We start from the raw sequence: 22731 nt of genomic DNA, 5'->3' as shown, positions 1-22731 counted from the left end.
CTCCTGTCTCTGGCTGAGATTTGTACCACTTGGAGGGCAGGGGGGAGGAAGGGGCCCCAGGCCAGACAGGGCCAAGGCACCTGCCCAGCATGCAGAAGACCCAGGGTTCAATCCCCAGTCAAAATTATCCTGCAGAGATGCTGCCAGTCCGTGTCGACAGTTCTGAGACAGGTGGTCACACTGGTCGCCTCGTCTGCCCCATGGTACTGGAGGCAGTGGGGGGGGCACAAGACAGTCGCAGGCACCAGTCAATCAGTGCAAAGGGGCAGCTTTATTGCAAGGCCAGGGGCCCCCCGAAAGTCAAAAGGAGGCAGCAAGATGGAAGCAGCAGCAAAACAGTAGGACGAAGCCCTGAGCCACTTCTGCCTGTGGAGGAAGAAGGAGGAAGAGGAGCAAAGCTTCACTGGAGGGGCCAGGGGCAGCAGTGCTGGGAGGTGGCATGCCAGGGGGCAGTGCCCATGGTGAGGCATGCAGGGGTCAAGGCAGGGGTGGGCACATACTCCTGTGGTCCTGGCAAGGCTCCCCTTCACATTGCGCCAGCTCCAGGGCCCATTTTTGCTTAGGGCTGAGGAGTCCGTACTGCTGGGCTGTCACAGCCGATGCCTGGGGGCTTGTCAGACTGAGCAGCTGCGCTGGGCTGAACACCACCTGAGGGGGAGCAGAGAAAGGCGAGGCAGAACCCACCAGGAGCTGCCAGCGCAAGGGGGATGATGCTCCACCCCCCACCCCTTTCCGCTGGGCCCAGCCCTGGAGGGGCAGCCCCTGCCTGGCCCACATTTAGAGCCCCAGCTGAGAGGCCCGTCCCGGGCTTCCCCCTCCCCGTCCCAGACCCCCAGGACAACAAGGCACTCACTGCAAATTTGGGGGCGGGGATCAAGGCAACTGCCTCTGGGGTCAGAGCCCGAAGCTGCTCTGGGACGAGGGACGAGAGGACGATGTCCGGCAGCCCCGCTGGGAAGGAGAGAAAGAGGCCGGTGGTGCCCACCCAGGGTGTGTTGCCCCGAAAGCAAGACAGAAGCAAGGACTCCCTCCACCACACAGCCACCGACCTGCCAGCGTCCCAATCTCTGTGAAAATCCCTGGGCCCCACATGGCGACAGGCCCAAAGGCAGAGGGGGTGACCAGGAGCCAGGCCAGGGCTTCCAGTTTCTCCTCAGAGCAGCTGAGATGGAGCAACCCCAGGAAGGAGGCCGCTTTGCTGTGGGGAAGGAAGAGGGCTGTAGTCGGGGTACAGGGAGGCAGGTGGAGGCCTCTGCACCAAAACAGAAACTGGGTGTGCATGTGTCCTGCCTGCAACCGTAGAAGGCTGGGAGCAGCAACCCCTCCAAGGTTACAGGGCTCCCAGGCCCTCTGCCAATCCCTGTGCCTTCCAGCCTCCCTACCTGAATTCCTGGCTGTTGAGCTGCCTGATCTCCGCCACCTGTAGCCCACATAGGAGGTGCCCGAGAGACACCAAGTCCAGCAGTGCCAGATTTTCTGCGCTCACCTTGTGCTGCTTTGCAAGGAGGCTGCCAACCACGGCCTGCATCTGGGTGTGCAGAGAGACAATGGGGAGGCCCCATCAGGACTATGGCCAGGCACCCAGGCAAAGCCACGTGGTTGTGGCTGGCTGGATGGCAGCTTCTGCCCAGGCTGGCTCAGAAGGCCTGAGATCACAAAAGGGGATGGAAGGTGGCATATTCCCTCTGAAGCTCAACCTGGCCACAGGGACACAGTTGTCTCCATGGATCAAATCAGAAGTCGGTATGGCTTTCGTAATTCCGGGACTTTGCCTGGAAAATCGGGACACTTGGGAGGTATGCAGTGGGTGAGCCAGGAAAATGAAGAGCACCTCACCTGCCTCTCTGTCCAGCCTTCCAGGCCCCCCAGCACTGACAAGGCTCCCCAGTCAGGAATCTCCAGCTCCTGTAGCTCCTCTTCGCTCAGTTGGAGGGCCAGGAAACCCAACTGCAGCATCTCCACTGCACCCATTGCCCAGGTCGGCCCCAGAACCTGCAAGCACAGGGGGACCCTCCTAAGCCACCGTCCCTTCCTTCGCACCGTGGAGACACCCTCCCCCAAAAGCAAAACCTGCTCATGGATGTCCCACTCCTGAACAAGAGGGCTTCAAGGTCCAACTGCATGAAAGGCTTCCCTGTAGGCTGGACAGGCTGACCCCCGGGCAACCCCCCACCCGCCCCTTTGGGGCAGAGGGAGGCCCAAAATGTCCGTGGGCTATTTATGGCAGGAACTGTCTTCAGCCAAGGCCCTGGGTGGCTTTCAAGGCCTGGCCTACACACTGGAAGGGACCTACTAAAGTTAATTGACAAGACTCACTTAGGCTCATTCATTCCAATGGGTCTACTCTGACATACCCAACATTTCTCCAATGAAAATAGGGACGTCTTAAGGAAAAACAGGACATTCTGGGGTCAAATCATAGACAGGGACAGCTTCTGTGCATCTGGGGTGGTCCCTTGAAAATAGGGACACTTGGAGGGTCTGCTCTGAGTCAGAGTTGGCTAATACCCCGCCCCCCGGTGCCATGGGACCCTCTGGAGTCAGCAGTGGCGTAGCGTGGGTTGTCAGCACCCGGGGCAAGGCAAGTAATTTGCGCCCCCTAACCCGTGGATTTGCGCCCCCTAACCCGTTGATTTGCGCCCCCTAACCCTAACCCCCAGATGTTGCGCCCGGTGCGGCCGGCCCCCCCTGCACCCCCCACGCTACGCCACTGGGAGTCAGAATACAGTCTGGTGCAGAACTCACCTCTTTGGCTTTGCTGAGAGCAGCCTGGCGCTGATACGGACGGAGGGCGAGGTCCTGACTGATGAGGCTCAGGCAGTCATGGAACTGGTCCAGCTCCATCGCGCTGATCTGGGTGGCGCTCCAGGCCGAGGGGAAAGAGGCCCGGATGTCGGAGCAGCTGGGCACAGGTTCTGCACAGGGAGTCCGGCAGGGGTGGGGGTGGGCAATGAGCTAGCCCAAAGGGACAGGGAGGGTCCCTAACCCCTCCCCTTGGTCTGAGTGTGCTTCAGAGGCACCTCCTCAGACAGAAGCTCACCTTCCTGGGAGCCCTGCAGGCTCCTCCTCACCAGGGCCTCTTTCTGGGCCTGCAGCCCCCCGGCTGGCCCTTGAGGGTCACACAGCCGGCCCTGCTCACTCTCCTCCCACAGCTTCTGGCTCTGCAGCAGCTGCTCCACAAGGTCCTTGCTCAGCACCGCCTGGAGCATAACAGGATGGGAGAGGCAGGTCATAGAATTATGGAACTGTAGAGTTGGAAGGAACACCAGCGATCATCTAGTCCAACTCCCTGCAATGCAGGAATCACAGCTAAGCAAGCCAGAGAGGCAGGGACACACTGACACAGCAGAGCCCATCTGTGGGGCCCCTCTCCCCACTTCACCCTCTCAGCCCACCCCCCTCCCCAAGCAATCAGATGATGAGACAATAGGAAGCGCTTTCATGCAATGTCTGACAAATATGTGTGTGTGTGTGTGTGTGTGTGTGTGTGCATTTTACATATGCAATGTGTGATAATTCTTATAAAGAACTACTTGCCAAGCAGTGCATGAGCAAAGGTCCAGAGGGTGGGGATCGGGGCAGATCTACTGTAAACTAATGAAGCTTAACTAATCCCAGAGGGGCCCCAGAAGTGATTTTAGTTCACATGGCTTAACAATTTTGGGTGTAGTAGACCCAATTTGCATGACTAAAATGGATTATTTTGTTTGTTGGATATAATTCAATGATCCCAAAATTTGAGAGTCAGCAGCACAGATGTTGTAAAGGTGAACTGTTGCAGTAACTTGAAAATGATAAGGCATAGGAAAATTTTATTTACACCAATGACTTTGACATGTGAGATGATCGAGGACAGCAATTTTAATCAAAAACTGAGACGTAGTAGTTATTATTATTATTTTTAAGTGATCTGTCGTGGAACAATCCCACTGAAGAAGGTAACAGAGGTTACCCAGACCTCATTCCAGGTTGTGAAGGGGCCCTCATAACATTCCAAGCTTCAGGGCCCCCCAAATGTAGGTCCACCACTGGTGAGGATGCCACTGGAGGTCAGCCCTGGCTGCTAGGTGGAGCCTCCATGTCCAGAGGCAGTCTGCAGCTGATTGCTGGATGGGGATGAGGGTGGGGAGAACACACCCACCACGGCCACAGTTTGCAATCAGAGCTATTTGGCAGTGAGACAGAATGCTGAAGGACCCTCCAGCGCAGGAGATAGACATGGATATAGACCCTCACCCTGCCTCACCTCGGGGATTCGCTGGGTGCTCTCCGGAGGGAGCCTGAACACCAAATGCCCCAGCTGCTCCAACTCCACCTGGCTCCAGTGCTCTGGGTCCCTGTAGTGGTGAAACAGTGAGGTGGTCATGTAGGCAAGCCGAGGCCTTGAGCTCAGCCAGAGTCCAAAAAAGCACCTTCCTCACCCCAAAGCACCATCTGCCATCAGCAGCTGCCCAAGCACTTCCGCAACACCATTATCGAGGCAGGTCTCCCGTAGCTCATCCAGGTGCTGGAGCAGATTTGCAGGATTGGCATGGACCAGGTTGTCGGGCTCCAGGAAGCCCACCAAAGGGCCAAGCAAGCTCAATATCTCCACTGAGATGTCTGCCTCCCCTTGGGACCTTTGCTGAAATACAGAGGGGAGGGAGATGGGTGGGTGGCTCCCACTGGTCCCAGCCAGGAGTGGTGGTGCTGCAAGGAATTTGGCCTGGGAAGGGTAACTTTGCTGCTGCCCCATCCCTGAGCCCAAGGAAAGGGTGCCTGAAGACACAGCACTCCATCAGAGCTCACTGTTGCATTTTGGCATAGAAAGAGAGGGAGGGGAGTGTGCCCCAAGGAATTTCCCTCACTGCACCCTTCCCTGTGGTCCTCCTGCACCTGGAAAAGATGGAATGTGTCCCAGGTGAGCCTCCGGTTGTTGGCTCATTTTGGACCTCACACTATAACTATTGTCCGCATTTCACAGATCCCAAGCAAACCAATAAACCCACAGCAGAGCTGGTGGTGGTGGTGGGGAGGTGGAGAAGTGCACTGGGTTCCAGCTGTGCTACTCTGGCTCTCAAAACTGGTTGCTGCTCCTCTCCCCCTTACCAGTAGTGCCTGCAAACTGTGCCGGGCGAGGGCGGCCCGTCGAGGGGGTGGCAAGACCAGCAGGTTGTGTGGGTGGCTCCTTACATAGTCCAAGATCAGCAGGAAGGACTTGCCAGGAAGCTTGTCCAGCAGGTGAGTCCTGGCCAGGAAGGAACACCTCACTTCAGCAGCAAGAAGCAGGCCAGGCAAGGCAGGGGAGGCAGGGAGGAGCGCTGGATGTTGATCTGGCCTAGTAGCACAGAATCAAGGGGGTGAAAGGAACACGCCCCCCCCCCACCTCAGTCAATACAGGAAACCCACTGCCTCGTGAGGCAGCCTGCTGCACTGCTGAAAAGCCTGAAGACTCAGGAAGGTCTTCCTATAGATTCCTCAGTCTCTAAAGCCTTTTCCGTGGCAGATATTTGAATATGGCTCTCTCTTCTCTTGCCAAAACATATGCAGCACCTTTGATGTCTTTCTTAGCCACTAGGGGGAGCTTCCATGCAGCCAAGAGGTCCGGTGCCCATCAAATCCTTGGTCACAAGGAGGCAGCACAAGAGGTTTGCCGCCACCTACCCAACCGGGTGTGTTGAGTGGGAGGGAGGACAGGAACTCGGGGTAGGGAAGCAGGTCACCTACGGCAAGTCCATGAGGAACTGGGGTCCCAGCCCCAGCAACTCTGCAGTAGAGAGGCTGGGTCTCCTCTGGATCTCCTCCCAGATGCATCCTTTCTGGAAGCAAAGGCACAGCTTGACATTAATTGAGGAGGGGGGCATTATGTACCCAGGCCCATTGCTCTGCACCCGGTGAGCCCATTCCCTGCTTCCATCCAGGGTAGGCCTGTCCCTAATGCCTTCTTACCAGGCTCCAGGGCAGGTGGAGGTCTTGGCTGTAGAGAGCTTCCAGAACAGCCAGAAAATCTGCCCCAGCTTCAAAGGTCTGCAGAGCGGTGCAGGATAGTCCCATGGCCAGGTGTCCCAGTGCCCTGCCATGGGGAGAGAGTTCAGCCATCGCCACCCATGGCATCCCGTTAGCAGAGGAGGGGAGAAGGAGGGGAGTTGGCTCTCACCAGATCAGGTCCCCCGTCATGTTGGCACTGGCTTCAATGCTCTGCCAAAGGAACTGGGCCTGAGAAAGAGGAACATAAAAAGAAGCTAGGAAGCTGCCTTGTGCCAAGCCAGACTGTGGGTCCATCTAGGTCAGCATAGTCAGCATGGACTGACAGCAGCTCTCCAGGCTTTCAGGCAGGGAACAATTCCCAGCTTCCCCTGGAGATGCTGGTAGGTGCTGAGCCTATGGCTGTCTGCATGCTCTACCCCTGGGCTATGGAGACACCACAGGGAGTAAACGGCACCCTTTGCTTTGGCCTCCCATCGCCCTGCCCAGCACTCTTCTCCCATACCTGCTGTGGGGACCAAGGTGCCTTCCGGTGCCAGCTGCTCCTCCCCAGCAGGGCCTGGGTGTCCACCTGCAGGAGCTTGAGGGGGACAGCAGGCAGGAGGCAGTCCAGGTGGGCACTGAGGACAGGAGACTCTGGGCCATGCCTCTGGGACAGGCACAAGAAGGGGACATGCGGTTAGGGTGGCTGAAGCCATTTGAGGGCACCACCCCCACCCGAATCCCTGTGGGCCTTGCCAGATACCTGCAGAGCTTGAAGCAGACCTGCCTTTTGAGCTCCTGAGAGATGGGGCAGAGTGGGGCCCACACATGCACAGCCTCTGGCCAAGACGGCAGCCACAGCCACCTCCAGAGATTGGGGACCCAGGCCCGCGAGGAGGGAGCAGAGAGGCTCAGCCCCACTCAGTGTCACCTGCAGAGACAGAAGGCAGGGTGGGAGGGAGGCCACAGATCCATCACTGGCAACCAAGGGGTGGAGTGGTGGTACTGGTGGGGCTTTGGATCCCCCTGCCTAACAGTATCAGCAGACAGGGAGATGCTTTGCTTTCCATTTTGGATTGAACAAGCATGTCTGTAGCTTGCAGATTTACAAAACGGTTATAATAGAGGCAAGATTCCCAGGGAACTCCTCCCGTCCCAGACTAGACTTTATTTCTCACTAGTTCTTTTCAGCTCTTCTTTCCTGAAGAATAGTGAGGTGGCAGATTCTCCAAGCCAAGCTGGGGTCTGCCGTCTTCAGAGCTGTGGGCCTACCAACTGCTGACCTGTCCCTGCTGTCTGGACCAGGTCAAACAAGGAGGCCTCTGCCCCAGACCTCCACATCCACCTTTGAGCTTCACCTTCTGGGTGATACTCACATTCTCCATCCGCAGGGCCTGCGAGAGCAGCAGGAGAGCCTGAAGGGAAGAAGGATCTCTCAGTGTGGCAGCACCTCCACTTTGGAACTCCCTGCCTATTGATACCTGGCAGGCTCCTTCCTTGTACTATATTTTCAGTGCCTGCTAAAAACATTCTTATTTATATAAGCCCACCCAGATGCTTAGAAAGTTGACTGAGTTTTAGGCTGGATCTACATCGACCTTTTAAACATTATTAAATATACGTAATGTTCTGTAACGTTTAATGCAGTTTCCCATGGCTGGTGGCTCGCTGCTCTGCAGTGCCCTCTGGTGTCACACTTTAATAAGACATTTTTAATGTTATAAAGCATGAGGATAGATCCGCCCCTAAATCTGCTTTCAGGTTTTTTTGCTGTTGTAACTTTTTGAAAGTTTAAAATGATTGTTGCTAATTTTTCTTATTGATAGCCATTGTTTTATATTTAGAAGGTGGCTTTAAAAAACCCCAACAAATAAGGAAGCTGCCTGAGCATAAGGAAGTGGAAGCCCTAGCCCATCCCCATGACAGGGAGTTGGTGGGACTGACCTAGGCAGGCTGCTGCTGCCCCCAGCTCTGGAGAGGAATGGCTCAAATTTGCCTAACACCAACCCACCCCCACAGCAGATGCAGGGCATACCCTCAGGATGACTCACCTGGGCACGGCTAAGCTGTGCTGCTTGCAGCTCTGGGAGGATAGCCCCTACCTGAGACTCTGACAGGCCCCGCAGGAACTCCACCCCCATGGCTGGCACAAGACCCCGCCAGGATTGCAGCTCGTGGGAGCCCACCGAGGAAGGCAGGAGCTCTGCCAGGGCATGGGCCAGCTGGAAGAAGGAGGAGGAGAAGGAGATAAAGGCAATGGCAATGGCAAGTCAGATGAGGTGGTGGCCTAACCAAGGGAAGGAGCCAGCTTTGGTAAAGGAGGCTTCAGTCCTGGAGCAGAGGAGGGTTCTGCAGGTTTGCTTCCAGTTGGGAGAGCATCACCAGAGCTGGATCTCTATGAAGAGTAGCTTGCCCCCAGAAGAAGGCTGAAGGACAATGGGGAGAAAAGTCCTCAGCAGCACTGGCCCTAGGCTAGGCTCTGCTGTGCCCAAGAGAGCCTGGTCCTCTTCACCACTCACCTGCCCATGAGGGTCCACCACCCCTCTGGCCACACACTCCAGGAGGTGCTTCTCAATCGGCCCCCACAGATCTTGCAAGGGGGAGATCAGACGCAAGTCCCCGATGCTGAGGAAGCAGGTGAGAGCCCCGAGCCTGTGAGGATGGGGGAGGGGGCACAGGCAGAAGTGGGCTGTTGGGACTTGCTCACTTGGTGCTAGCCACACCCCATGTAGGCCTGCCTGCTGTTTGAGACCACAAACTCTGATGCTTCTGGCCGGTTTTTGCTCCAGATACGCAAAAGGTGATGCTCCTCCCCCTCTGAATAACTTTTGCTCTTTCAAGAAAGGTCCAGTTCATAGGAATCAAGTTGGGGAGAGTTCCTGTCGCCATTAGCTCCTGCTTTTGGGCTTCCCACTGGGGCATCTGGCTGGCCACTGTGAGAAGAGGATGCTGGACCAGATGGACCCCTTCAGCCTGACCCAGCTGCTGCTGCAGGGCCCTTCTGAAGTTCACATGTTCTGTACACCCCATGTGTCCATAGACTTTGAAAGAGAACCATGTGGACAAATAGCCTTCCATCTGGGGTTCCTCAACTCCTGCTGCCATGACACATCTTTGCCAGGAAATACTTTGGGGACATAACTCCTGTCTGATCTAGCAACAATGATGTCCCCGGGGTCACCTTTGGCTTGTCTCTTGAATGAAGCATGCCTTGCTCTCCCTTGGACCCAAAGCCATGTGGAGTGCTGCCTTGGGAGGAAATCTCTTCCCCTGTGAACTCCTGCCTTGAACAGCTGCACCCAGCAATAAGTGGGATACCCTGGGACACAAAATCACCCACGCCAGTTTGCTCCCAAGCCTGCCTCCCTACTGCTCACCTGCACATCTGCTCCTCAGTGCTCTCATGGCTCCTGTTGAGCAAACTACGTGCTACATGGCGCCCTTGAGCCAGGCCCAGCTCAGCCTCCTGCCAGCCATTCACCAAGCTCTGGATCTGGAGGGACACACCAACATTTAAGCGTTGTTTGACAGTGGAATGGACTGCCTTGGAAGGTGGTGGACTCTCCTTCCGTGCAGGTTTTAAAGCAGAGGTCAGATGGCCATTTGGCATGGATTTTTTAGCTGTGGTTCCTGCATTGCAGGGGTTGGACAACATGACCAACCTTCTAACTCTACAATTCTATTATTTTATGGAAGCACCATCCCTGGCATAAGTGGGTACTCTGGGGCATGCTAACCCCCCCCCCCGGGGTTCCAGAGGGTGCACCACCAGCTTCCAGTCCTGTGGGGAAGAGCCTGGAGGCAGGGACTGCACCTTCTCACAAAGGGTTTATCCCCACAGAGGCAGCAGAGAGCTTGCCCAGCTTTCCAGGGGCAACTGAAGGACACCCACCCCGCCTGCTCTCAGCCTCTGCACCCTGGTCCCACCTGCTGCGGTGTCAGCTGAAGGAAGTGGCCCAGTGGCAGGTGAGGAAGGAGAGGCTGGAGGCTGTGAAGAAACTCCAGGGGCCAGGAAGGGACTTCGCCTAGGAGGTGCTCGGCCTGCAGGAGGCGCTGCACTAGGGCCCGTTTTTGTGCCAGCGTCATCCGGGCACTTTGGCTGCTAATGATGGCCAAGCTGAGGGTTGAAGAGAAGAAAGAGGCCATGTTAGCAAGAGAAGTTCCCCCACCCCTCACCTGAGAAAACTACAGGCACACAGACAGCATGCTGAGTGAAGGACCACCTGGCCCAATGCCAGGCATGAGGTCAGGGGGGTGGGCACAGCCTAGGAAGACCAACATAAGCAGGTGAAATGAGAGGGCCTGGACCCTCCTTGCAGTAAGAGGGGCTGGTTGTGGCTCTTCAGAAGTGACAGAAAGGACCTTCTATTCTGACCACCCCTCCACAAGAGGTCCAGAGGGTAGCAACATGAGAACAGGCCTTTCCTGCAGTGGCTCCCCATTTGTGGAATGCTCTCCCCAGGAAGACTCGCCTAGCACCATCATCATTTATCTTTAGGCACCAGGCAAAAGCTTTCCTCTATAACCAGGCATTTGGCCTTGAGCTCTCTGTGACCTTTTAGAAGTAGGTGGGATGTTTCTAACGTATTTCTCCTTCCTCTTGGTTTTAATGTATCTATGTGGGATTTCTTGTCTATTTGCTGGGTAGTAAGTCACTTTGGGTTGCCCTGGGCATGATAAAGTGACTGACAATTTTAATAAATAAATGCTCAGGCACCATCTTTCCTGAAGGTTTCCTGCCACAAGACTGAAAGTGGGTTTAGGGACTGACCCCACCTTAATTAGGACCTGGGGCTAAACTCAGAGGGGTTCAACTGGGCAGGGAGGACCTGAGGGCTCTGGAGGTGGTTTGGGGAAAGATGCCCCAGGAAGGCTTGGGCCAAGCCATGCAAGTGCCTGGGGGACCACTCACACGCTATCATTGGCCAGCAAGGCGGATGGCAAGCGAAGGATGTCCGAGGCAGCCATGAAAGGGACAAAGTGAGAGAGGTGGAGGAAGAGTTGTGGGGATGGCTGAGGGAACTTGCTCAGGAGCTGGGCAGCCAGTGACTCCACCGCCCGCTCGTCCCACGGAGGCACCTGGTGGAGGGAAGCAGAGGGAAAGGGGGTTGGAGGGGTTCACAGGGCAGCTGTCCTCCACCTGGGACTCTCCAGGCACTGAGGTCTAGAGCTGCCAACCAGGACCTACATTAAACAAAAAAACCCCTTTCCATATGGAGCCTGGTGGGCATGTCAAGGCTCTACAGGTGCACAGGTGCTGCACCCCTAAGCAAGACCAGCCCTTCTGCCACAGACCTACCTTCATCTGCAGGTGATCCCAGGAACGGTGCAGCAGGGCCAGGAACCTCTGGATGGTCTCACCTTCCGCTGACCACAGCAGCCTCTGGACAACCTTATGGGGCATCTGCAGGTATTCCTGGAAAAGTGAGAGGGAGAGGAGGAGGCAAGGCAGCAACAGCAGTGCCACTCCCTTCCCTGCCCCACTGGAGCTGCCACAAGGGAGCCTGAAAGATGGTGCAGGGAGGCGCCTTGGACAGGAAGGAGGGGAAAGGGGGAGAGGTCAGCCTTGGGGTTGAAGGAGGAAGATGAGGAGGAGAGGTGCAGCTTTGCTCCAGGGACCAGTATTGGGCCAAGGAAGAAGTCAAGTGGCTTCAGGACCAACAGGACTGGAGACTGGGATGGAGGGAAGGTACCTGCATGAAGAACTCCAGAGCTGAGATGTTCTCCTCCCTCTCCAGCAGATTCCAGAGCAAAGGCTGCAAGGAGGAGAGAGAAGAACTGGATCAGGCCAAAAGGGGTTTCTCTAGGCCAGCATCCTGTTCTCACAGTAGCCACCCAGATGCCCCAAGGGGAAACCCACAAGCTGGACCTGAGCACAAGAGCCCTCTCTCCTCCTGCAGTTTCCAGAAGCTGGGATTCAGAAGCATCATTGCCTTAGTCCTTGTGGCCAGTAGCCATCAACAGGCCTCTCCTCCCATGAACTGGTCTAATGCTCTTTTAAAGCCATCTAGGTTGGTAGGTGAGAGTGAGACAGGTGGCTATAAGTGTGTAAGATGTACCATGGAGAAAAGTGTTAAACCTTGTTTTCCATTGTATGCTGAACAGAGAAGCAGAGTGCTTGATGTAGTTTGCAGTGATTGTATGTGGTCCACTAAATGTTCCCTCAATGGGGAAAAATAAGTACATTTTAGTATTTCTTGATGATTTTTCAGGGGGTTGGGCTAGGTGACCCTTCAGATTTTTTTACAATTCTATGATTCTGTGAAACTGTCCTGGAAGAGGAAGGGACTGAACCCGTGATCTGACTCACATGAGAAATGAATGGTAATAACTAAACAATATATCCTCTCCTCATGTCTAAATCCATTCATGCAGCCCAGAGGGTAGACCCCCTTCTTGGGCTTCCCCAGTGTGTTCCCCTAGGGCGGGGACAAATTCCTATCAGGCATTCCCCATGTGGCTATTGGCAGTAGCCTCCCAACCCTCCTCCTGTCCCCAGAGCATCACCCACCCCAAAGCAGTTAAGCAGGTCTTCCTTGGTGGCTGGATCCAGCTCGCCTTCCTGCAGGAACTGGCTCACATCCTCCAGGATGCTCAAGGAGAAGTTGGCTTGGAGAGAAGTCCCAAAGGAGCTGTTGGCCAGGAGGCTGGAGAGCAGGAGAGCCTGGCCCAGCTGCTGCCTGGCTCCCTCTTGCCCCACTTCGCCAAGGGCAGGAGAAGCCAGCAGGAAGTCCAGCAGCCGCAACAGGTAGCCAGCACTGGGAGCCCACTGGGAAGAGGAGTGGGAAGGCTCTTTGCACCGGGCCAACTGGGATACCAGTGCTGTCAGGAAGGCCGGCGCATCCTGGCAGAGCTGCAGGGGCAGTGGCAGCACCCCTGGGAGCCATGGAAGGGAGCAGCTCCTATCCTGCTCAACAGCCAAGCAGTGAACCCACACCCAGGGGAGGGCCAGCTGCAGGGCTTCCAGTAGGGACTCGTTGCTGCACACAAGCTCCTGGAAGCTCTGCAGGTGGGCATCCCCACACTGAGCTAGGAAGCTGGTGTTATGCAGCGCTTGGGGGCTCCAGGCCCTGGCACCACACCCTGCTGCTTCCATGCTCTGGCGCAGAGAGGCATTCAGCCCAGCCCCTTGGGCCAGCGGGCTGTGGCAGAGGGTGCCCAGCCACTGCCTGGTGGCATCAGAGACTTCCCGCAGGCTGCTGCTGCAGAGGTTTTGGGTCCAGAGGGTCTGGTTCTCCAGGGAGAGGCAGGTCCAGAAGTCTTCCTGGCCCAGCAGAGGCCTGCTCAGAGCCTCTGAGCAACGGTTGGGTCGGAAGGGCATGGAGAGGTTGGCACAGAGCTCCTCCACCAGCTCCTGGTGGGGCCCAAGGTGCAAGAGGACAGAGGCATTGCCACACACTGTGCTGTTGAACTGCTGGGGGAAGTACTCCTTGCAGGCTCGTATCCAGACCGGGTCGCCCTCGATGGAGGAGAAGTACCAGGTGGTGCTGGAACATAAGGCTTCCAGGTCCGGCGGGGGCCGGTGGGGCTCTTTGGAGCCGTTGAAGAGGGTGCAATACAAGTAGATGGTGAAGTTGGAGATTCCTGGCAAACCGGGGATGCTCTCGTTGCAGGCGGCCTCCAGGACTTCTGCCTGGGAAGGGGGCTCAGCAAATGCTCTCCGGGGGGCTGGAGGGAGGGTCTCGCTCACCCTGTGCCCTCCCCCAGCAGGCAGCAAGCAACTGGGCACCGCGGGAGGCCATGGGAAGGAGGCCCTGGAGGCCAATTCCACACGCAGGGTGTCCCAGCTGATGTTGTGTCTGATTCCCCTGCGAACAGCAGAGAAAAGGGTCCACCACTTACCAGGCACAAGATGACTCAGTGCCATACCAGAGGTCACTCAGTGGCGACCAGCAGAGCAAGCCAGCAGCCGCCACCACCACCATAATAATAATAATAATAATAATAATAATAATAATAATAATAATAATAATAATAATAATAATAATTTATTATTTATACCCCGCCCATCTGGCTGAGTTTCCCCAGACACTCTGGGCGGCTCCCAATTGAGTCTTAAAACCAATACAGCATTAAATCTTTAAAAACTTCCCTAAACATGCTCCCAGGGTCCTGCCACAAATGGCCCTCTGCCTAGGTCACTGCCCTGGCAGCACTACCACCCTTTCTGAATGTAACTCTATGCCATGTCATACCCCGTGGCTTTGCTACCCTTTGCCCAAGGAACAACAAAACTCAGCCCAAGAGTAACAACAAGAACAGCATCACCACCACCTAGTCCAGGGAAATGAGGCTGGTCACCCCCTTCCAGGACATTTAAGAAGGGCCTGTTGCATCAAGAGAAAGATCCAACATCCTGCTCTCACAATGGCCAACCAGATGCCTGTGGGAAACCAGTAATCAGGATTCGAACACAAAAGCAACACTCTCCCCCACCTGCGGCTTCCAGCAGCTGGTATTCAGAAGCTGTCCCCACAACCACTTACCACAGCAGCAGCTGCTGCAGGCTTCCTAGGGACAGAGAAGAGGAGTAGTTAGGGTTGTGACTCCCTAGGAGGCCTTGCCCATCTCTCCCTCCCTTTGTGCCCTCCCTACCATGGCTTGCAGCCCCACTCATTCACCCACCCACCTACCTACAGAGCACTTCCCATCTGGGTCAGGCTGGGGGACCCCCAGTGCCTCTGAAGCCTCAGCTGCCAGCAGGCCCGTCACATGCAAGACCCTCCTTTGGAAGCTGGTGATGAGGGTAGGGCCTGCCCTTTGCCACAGCGTCTGCCTCAGCTCCTCCAGCGTCTCCCACAAGATGTTGCCCTCGGAGCCTCCTGCCGATTCCTGCACTTTCCCGCCCGTGCCTGGCTGCTCCGTCCGGTAGAGGGTCTTTGGGAGGCTGGGGGCACTGCGGTTGGCAGGGGGCAGCTCTCGGGGGGTCGCGGGCACCAGGCCAAGGGGCTTCAGCTGGCCATCAGTGGGAGCAAAACCTGCTGGGTGAATGTGCAGGATGGCTGTCCAGCCAGTGCCCTCAAAGAGCCTGAGTATTTGCCCCAGCCAACTGGCATTCACTTGGCACCCACTCTGCCCTGTTGGGGGGCAAAGGGGCCCCTGTGGGCCAAGCAACCCAGAGAGGACGGCCTGGCCCAGGGCTTCCATCAGGCTGCTGAGAACCTCCCAGCCCTGCTGCCCATGGAGGTGCTGAGGGGGGTCCTGGGCCCAACTGAGGAGCAGGCTCAGCAAGTCCTGGGCAAAGCTCAGCCACCCATCCCAATGCCAGCTGCCTCGCTGCCAGGAAAAGAGGATGTCCTGGAGGAGCCGGCGTCCAGAGGCTGCTGGTGAGAGCGGCTTCTCGGCGTTGGGTGGTGGCAGCAGCAGTGGCAGCAGGAGGCTCTCCCAGGACTCCGGGGCTTCCTGCTCCTCCTCGCCCTGGAGGTACAGAGAGATGTTGCGGAGGAAGCTGGACAGGTGGGATTCAGGGCTCCGGGCCTGGGGAGAGGGAGGCTGCCTGCCCCACAGGGACTCCAGGCTGAGGAGAAGGGGGTTCGTGTGCTGCTGATGTGCCGAGCCTGGGCTGGGCCCGGGAGAAATAGAGCCCCCTTGGCGCTGCTCTCCGGGAGGTGCCAATAGCCCTGCCAAACCCTGTCGCAGGTTTCTGCTTGGCTCCCCTGCTGCCCCTGCTGGGAGAAAGGGGACAGGGGTCACCGGCCACGGCCAAATGCACACAGACCCTCAACTCCCCTCCCTGCTACGCCCCTGTACCTGGCAGAGGATGTGTCAGCAAGAAGAGCCCCCAGAGGCCCCAGAAGAAAGGGGCCATGCTGGCACCCGTCCCATGCGCACAGCGGCTGGGCCCAGGGAAAAGGCGGCTGCTCCGAGAGGCTTGAAATAGGAGCTGACACTGGAGATGCGGTGCTGGTCCTGCAGAGCCGATCCCTTTCTGCCATCCAGAGCATTAGTTACATCCAGGAAGGAAAGGAGCCCAGCCTGACATGCAGGAGAGGGGGGTCCAGCCACAGGGGCAACAAAACCCCCACAGGATGGCAAGGAGCTAGGTCTCCCTACCCTTGGACCCTAGAGGGAAGTCGCCCATGCTGGGGGGTGGAGCCCTGCCATCTGCCCTGTACCCACAAAGGTGCCCTGATGAGACAAGGAGGCTCTGCAATCCCATTGCCTGGCTGGGAATGAGACCCGTCTGCCAACCTGATCAGCTGCTCCATGTGGAATTGGGGAGAGGGGATGCACCATCTTGCCCTTTGCATAAGAGGGCAGAATGCTGCCTGTCTGCTCTGGCATACAAGCTGCTCCAGCCCCTGGATCTGCTTCCTGCTTCCTCAGATATCTCCTTCTACTTCTTAGGCAGCAACTCTGCCCCCCTTCCATGCTATGACAAACTATGGAGTCCTTCAAGATGAGGAGGCCTAGAGGCCACTGGGGCGCTCTCTTTGATAAACCCAGAAAGTAACAGTGGGAATTGAGATGCTTCAAGGGTGCCAGGCTGTGAGATCAGAGCTATAGGATCCTTCATGTCCACAAGTGTGAGCCCAGGCTTCTGCTGTTTCTAGAGGTCTATGGGAGGTGACCCGAACCTTCTGGTGCACAGAAGCCCCACAGGAAGCCCAAACACCACACAGAAGGAGCTCCACGAAACCAATGTGCCTGTTTAGCTTGCCAGGTGCAGCTACCCTGCCCTCTCCTTCCCTCCCTGGTAACCTGAGGCTGGCCCCACCATCCTGACACATCAAGGGGAACAATGGGGGCTTGATCCATTATTGATGCCTTGGGTATGCAAGCAGTATGGGGCCTGTCACTCGAGGAGGAGGAGGAGGAGGAGGAGGGAGACAGGCAAAGTTGCCTGTGATCTAGAGAAAGAGGAAGAAGCTGGAACTTCGTCTCCTGAGCTCCAAGGCCCTGTGCTGATTCAGAGTCAGCCAAAGGCCAGTCATCCCAGAGACCAGTGCTAGTTCCAGCCCCTTGGGAATCCCCTTTAGAAGGCAGCTCAGCTCTGCAGAAAGCCCCTCGTCCCATGTGGGTGTCAACTCCCAGACCCCTTGAGCATGGGCATAACCAAGGGGGGCAGGGGTAAGATGCTCCCCTAAATCAAGTAAATCAATAAAAATACTTAACTAATGGAAGTTCTGCTCTCTCCCCCCCCCCCCATGAAGCCTGCCCTCCCAACATAAATCCTGGTTATGTCCATGCCCCTAAGAAGGACTCACCTTTTCTACTCTGCCTAGCTTTAGGGGAAGCTGCTCCAAATGCCAGGAATCCAAATCAGCAATGCCCTCAAGCACGTGTGCCACTTTCTGTAAAAAAAATACTCCATCTCCATTATGTATGTTATAAACATTGCATACTGCTTAGTAGGACAAATCTAAGCAGCTTACATTTGAAAACCATAAAAATGCAAACTACAGCATTCAAAGAGAGTCCTTAAAAACCCAGGAAAAAAATATGCATCCTACAAAACCAGTGTGCAAAGCAAATAAATTGAAGAGTTGGAATCTGGGAAAACTTGAGTAAACATACATGTTTTTAAGAAGCATTTAAGGGTCATGGCTGTCTCCAATTCTCCACCTCACGAGTTGTGCGCACAGTGGGGGTTATCAGGAGAAAGCCTGTTTCCATAGTGTCAGCAATATGCCCCTCACAGAGCAGCCAGCAGGTCTCTTCAGAAGATCTTAAAAACTGACTCAGGTGATACAACTACTCAGGTGATACAACTGACTCAGGTGATACATGCCCTGCCCTCTGAGTAGTGGGCTGGAGGGGGGGTTATTTAACACAGTTGGTGCCCTGTGATTGGGTGCAGAGTTTGTCTATTGTGATGGCCTGGGCTTGGAGTGGGGAGAGGTGGGTCCAGTACTTAGTTGTGTTTGCTTTCTGTTGTGGGGGTGGCAAATTCAGAAGTGCAGGGTCCCTTCACGATCATGACAGTCATGCCCCTTCCAAGATTAGAAAATAATCCTATGATTATGCAGTAATGAGGAATGCATTGCAACAACCAGTGCAGATTTCCATGTGTTGCTTCCCAGATAAATCTACTATTTTCTGTGCATGTACATGGGCAAATGCCTTGAAGTACTTCAGTACATTCCTTTGGTGTGTTTTAAGTTGTGCTTCCTGTGAAGTTCCCTTGCACATAACAGAACTTGCAGCCTGTTCTCTTGAAATGGAAGCCTGGCTTGTCTTTTCAGTGTTCCTCTGCCCTTGACTTTGGAGCACACAGTAGCTGAAAAGCTCCCCTTTGGAGCTGAAGGGGCAGCTCTAGGAGGCTGAAGATGGCAGCTACTCTGCTGCAGAAATAGGAAAGGATCTCTGGCTCCAACTCTAGACCAATACACCACTCTGCTCAATGGATGCCTTTTAACATAAGCCACCCACTCTGATGTGGGAAACCTGAATGGAGATTTAAGTGGCATAAGATTTTGTATCAGCAGAGTTGCACTGCAGCGTTGTAGTGGCATAGCTTGTTTGGGACAGAGCACCTGAGACCCTCCAGTTTAACTCCCAACAGCTCAAGCTAGCATGTCCAACAATCAGGGTGATGGGAGCTGGAGTCTAGCAACAACTGCAGGGCCACAAGTTTCCTGTCTCTGTATGAAGTGATGGAGATGTATCTTAAGTTACACTAACACAGAGGTGCCTTTGCTGTAGCTCACAAACTGTCAGAATTCGAGTACAGTCATACCTCGGGTTACAGGCGCTTCAGGTTGCATTTTTTGGGGTTATAGACCTGCCAAAACCCAGAAGTACCAGAATGGGTTACTTCTGGGTTTCGGGGGTCGCGCATGCACAGAAGCGCTAAATTGTGCTTTGCGCATGAGCACCGAATCGCAACCCACACGTGCGCAGACGTGCCACTTCGGGTTGCAAACGTGTATCCCGCATGGATCATGTTCACAACCCGAGCGTCCACTGTATAGGATTGTGTCTAAAGTCTACAAACTAATAGATGCAACAGAGCAAATTCCAGTGTACAAAATGATAACCATCACCACAAAGGCTCCCACAAAGTAAGCCTAGCAGACCTCTCTTCTGGAAAGAAGTGCCAGAGGATGCATTAAGGACTCCCTTTGCTAAATGGAGTCCACACCCAAACAGGACAGAGAGCCAAACAGCCCTCATCTACTTCTGAGGGTTCCAAAGTCACGTGGCCACACCGCCACTGCCTTGGACTGAAGCTTCCAATGGCCCTACAGCCCACCCAGTCAGATTTTCTGAGAGCCTTCCATGACTCATGTTGCAGTCCGTTGCACACTCTGGGGGAGGCTCTTTGGCCCTGCCAGCAGTCAAGACTGGGCTAAAGGTCAAATTGACTCAGCTCAAGGCAACTCTCACCAACCCCCAAGGAAGCACATGGAAGATTCAAGACAAATAAAAGGAAGTCCTTCTTCACACAGCTGTGGAACTCACTCCAATAGGAGTGGCAGTGATGGATACCAACTCGGATGGCTTTCAAGAAACATTAGATAAACTCACGGTAGTTGATGGCTATTATTGATCACTACAGTCTGCCTCCATGGCTAAAGGCAGAAACTACTGAAAACTGCAGGAGGGGAGATTTGCTAGGGTGCTGGGATCCTGCTTGCTGTTTTCCCATTGGGGGAATCTAGTCAGCCACTGTGAGAACAGAATCCTGAACTAGATTGTCCACGGGCCTGATCCAGCAGGCTCTCCTTATGCTCTTAGATGGCCAGCAAGAGCAGGAGGGGAAGGGGCTGTTCTGGCCCTGCCTGCGGGCTCCCTCCCATGGGGGCCTCTGGTAGCAGAGGCTACAGAACCAGACGACGCCCCCTTGCCTCTGCAGCTACTCCCATAGCTGTCAACTTTTCCCTTTTCTTGCGAGGAATCCTATTCGGAATAAGGGAATTTCCCTTAAAAAAAGGGAAACGTTGACAGCTATGAGCTACTCTTGTCCATAGCTCTGGCCAGCGGGTGCCAAGCGGCCAGAAGAGAGACGCGTAAAGGAGGCCACCTCTGCTCCCGGGGTCAAAGTCCGCTCCCCGGTCATAATTTCCCCCTCGGGTGGAGATAAAGCTGCTGAGAAGTGAGCCCGCAGCCACGCTCCCGGGCTTAGCCTGGTGCACGTGGGCGCGAGCCCCGCCCCATAGGCGGCAGTCGGCCAATCGGCGCCCACCCATGGGCGGTACCCATCACGTGGCGCGAAGGTTTAAATACCCCTCGGGGCGGGCGGGGCGGGGCGCGTGGGCCAGGCTGCGCCATGGGCTCGCTGCAGGTTCTGAAGCTGGGCTGCCTGCTGGGGCTGGCGCTGCTGCCGCTTCTCTGCGGCCTCCTGCCTGCCGTCCTTCTCAGCCTCCGGGGGGCTGGCGGGACCGGTGAGTGAGGGCGAGAGCAGGGCAAAGCTGGGCGGGGGTCGCGGCCGGGCTCCTTCCTCCCCCTCTCAGCGCCCGCTTTTCTTTCTCCCTCCGCAGGCTTCTTTGCGCGCTGGCGGGGCGTCCTGAGCTGCGCAGCCGGGGGCGTCTTCCTGTCCGCTTGCCTGCTGGACATCGTGCCGGACTCGCTGGCCGACCTGCGCGAGGACCTGAGCCAACAGATTCCCCCGGTACCGAGCGGGGAAGAGTAGGGCGGGGGATCAGGACACTGTGACCGGGCCCGGAGGGTTGGAGCCGCATCACGGGCTGCAGCCCCCGAACAAAAAGTGGGGAGGGGGGCTCCAGCGAACATCTTGCTGGCGCTGCTGGTCGCCGGAGTCCCGCTGGCCCTGCCCGCCCAGCTTTTGCGAGACAGCATGTGATGGGGCTGAGCTGACTCACACGCTCCTATGCTCGGAGGAGGAGGGAAGAGGCCGCGAGATGTTGACTGGACAAAGGCCTGAGTTGCTCTCAGATTTGCCCTGTGGGAAAGGTTAGGGTGATCTTCAAATGGGTTGCTTACCTCCCCTCCATATTAAGCACACCAGGGCTGCCCTGTAACCTTCTGAAAGCAGTAGCCAAGCATTCCTGAAACCTTTCCTGTTTAATGCCCAAGATAAGGGGTTGTTGCGGCTCTGGGGAAGAATTCTCAGGAACCCACAGGCTCTGGAGCTCCTTTGGTGGTTTGGCCCTCCTGGCTCCAGGGGAGACGCCCTTGGGTGGGCATCGGGGCCTCGAGGGAACGGTTTCTCTCCTAACCTGATGGTGCCTCCTTTTCTTCCCTGCCCCACAGCTGGACTTCCCGATGCCCGAACTGGTCCTGGCGCTGGGCTTCCTGCTGGTCCTGGTCCTAGAGCACATCATCCTGGCCTGCAGCGAGCAGCAGGGGGATGAGGCCTCCCTGCCCCTCTTGCCTTGCCCCTCTCCCCCACACGGCGAAGAGGGCAGCCTGGCTGAGCAGCAGCAGCAGCCGCGCTTGGAGGCGGGGACCCCCCACTGCCACACGGGGGACACCAAAGCACCCTCGTCCTTCCGCTCCCTGGTGCTGACGCTCTCTCTCTCCTTCCACTCAGTGTTTGAGGGCCTGGCGGTGGGCCTGCAAGACACAGAATCAAAGGTCCTCCAGCTGGCTGTGGCCATTCTCCTCCACAAGACCATCATCGCTGCCAGCTTGGCCCTGCTGCTGCTCCAGAGCCGCCTCCCCCTGCGCTGGCTGGCAGCCTCCATCATCACCTTTGCGCTGATGTCCCCTCTGGGTGTGGGGCTGGGCATGGCTGTGATGCATAGTCCTGATGCAAGCGGCAGTCCCACCATGACCCGGAGTGTGCTGGAAGGCGTGGCTGCCGGGACCTTCATGTACATCACCTTCCTGGAAATCTTGCCTCAGGAGCTGAACGATCCTGCCAGACGCCTGCTCAAAGTCCTTGCTGTGCTGCTGGGTTTCTCAGGGATGGCTGGCCTGCGCTTCTTGGGCTGAGGGTCAGCAGCTGAGTGGGATGCTCTTCCCTGCAGAGATGGACGCTGGCAGGCTCGGCTTCCCAGGAGGCAGCTTTTTAGAATGAAGGGATGGTGGCTTCTCTCCTCCCTTTCCCCCCTCTTCCCAAGCGGACACTGATAGGCTGTGCCTTCAAATGTTTTTATTAAAGATCTGACCACTTTATAACTCTTTGGAACTAAGGCCTTTCCGGCTCTTATTTGCTTTTCCACCTCACCCAAATTCCTGTGACAGTAAGACTCACGGCATAGTTCTGTTCTTTGCTCAGGTGATAAGAAATTGCTTTGGTCTTTCCCCTCAGTCCCCCACAGCAATTGGGAAGACAGCTAGGAAAGGGGAATTGGAGCAGGGTGTGTGCGGAGACCCAAAACCAGATAGGGCCGCAGCACCCCCTGCTGGGAAGATATATAGGCAGCTGCCAAATATAGCTTGGTACATTTACTTTTGCTGGCTGCAACTTTTAGGAGGGTCTCTGCCAGAGAAACTGGTTGTTTTCATTGCCCCCTACTGGATCATTTTAGCTGAAGGTGCTGCTGTGGTTTGAACCTGTGACCTTCTGCATGCAAAGCAGCTGCTCCACCACTGGGCTGTGGCCTTTCTCCAAAGGCTTTGCTTCTGACATGTTTTCAACTAACATGGGGGAGTTTGCAACCAGTTACTAGCCGGAGAGGATGCTATACTTGTTTCTGAAACCAAAAAGGCAAAGGGTGCAGATACCTGAAAGGAGACATTTCTAGCTGGGCAGCATGTGCAAGCAGCACCTCATGAAACTAGGTGAGATCAGAGAGTTTTGCTCATCTCTGACTCTTTCCTTGAAGTGGAAAGGGAGCCATTTGTGCCTTGATAGACTTTTGGCAGAGTTGGGCTCCTGTCAGCATCAGATGATTGAACCACTGGCAGAAGAAGAGGAGTGCGGGGGGAGCACAC

At 55.9% G+C, this 22731-nt stretch overlaps 2 protein-coding genes across 2 annotated transcripts; one reads left to right on the top strand and one right to left on the bottom strand.

Moving 5' to 3' along the window:
* Positions 1-252: 252 nt before the first annotated feature.
* Positions 253-16597, bottom strand: STRC (stereocilin). The gene is made up of 28 exons (XM_081170972.1): positions 15697-16597; positions 14580-15614; positions 14433-14457; positions 12458-13754; positions 11640-11702; positions 11246-11362; positions 10859-11025; positions 9874-10063; positions 9324-9439; positions 8466-8598; positions 7998-8168; positions 7323-7361; positions 6710-6877; positions 6470-6613; positions 6137-6195; positions 5929-6052; positions 5707-5798; positions 5089-5227; positions 4422-4624; positions 4247-4337; positions 3041-3200; positions 2746-2915; positions 1837-1992; positions 1383-1528; positions 1050-1198; positions 854-951; positions 501-648; positions 253-366 (listed from the first exon to the last, which is right to left on the bottom strand). The coding sequence occupies exons 1-28, from the start codon at positions 15752-15754 to the stop codon at positions 272-274; spliced, it is 5553 nt and encodes a 1850-aa protein (XP_081027098.1). The 5' UTR covers positions 15755-16597; the 3' UTR covers positions 253-271.
* Positions 16598-20152: 3555 nt separating this feature from the next.
* Positions 20153-21982, top strand: LOC308573737 (zinc transporter ZIP1-like). The gene is made up of 3 exons (XM_081170974.1): positions 20153-20273; positions 20370-20500; positions 21103-21982. Exons 1-3 carry the CDS (start codon positions 20159-20161, stop codon positions 21784-21786), a joined length of 930 nt encoding a protein of 309 aa, XP_081027100.1. The 5' UTR covers positions 20153-20158; the 3' UTR covers positions 21787-21982.
* Positions 21983-22731: the final 749 nt, after the last annotated feature.

Source organism: Podarcis bocagei (assembly GCF_964188305.1).
Source record: "Podarcis bocagei genome assembly, chromosome: 14".
Lineage (NCBI taxonomy): Eukaryota > Metazoa > Chordata > Lepidosauria > Squamata > Lacertidae > Podarcis > Podarcis bocagei.
This window is presented reverse-complemented; position numbering and strand designations above follow the sequence as displayed.

Coding starts and splice junctions, on each gene's coding strand:
- STRC (XM_081170972.1), bottom strand. CDS start 15,754: ATGGCCCCTTTCTTCTGGGGCCTCTGGGGGCTCTTCTTGCTGACACAT. Junction 6,614..6,709: donor GTCTGCTTCAAGCTCTGCAG/GTATCTGGCAAG, acceptor TGCCTGTCCCAG/AGGCATGGCCCAGAGTCTCC. Junction 4,338..4,421: donor ATGGCAGATGGTGCTTTGGG/GTGAGGAAGGTG, acceptor TCACCACTACAG/GGACCCAGAGCACTGGAGCC.
- LOC308573737 (XM_081170974.1), top strand. CDS start 20,159: ATGGGCTCGCTGCAGGTTCTGAAGCTGGGCTGCCTGCTGGGGCTGGCG. Junction 20,274..20,369: donor CCGGGGGGCTGGCGGGACCG/GTGAGTGAGGGC, acceptor CTCCCTCCGCAG/GCTTCTTTGCGCGCTGGCGG. Junction 20,501..21,102: donor TGAGCCAACAGATTCCCCCG/GTACCGAGCGGG, acceptor CCTGCCCCACAG/CTGGACTTCCCGATGCCCGA.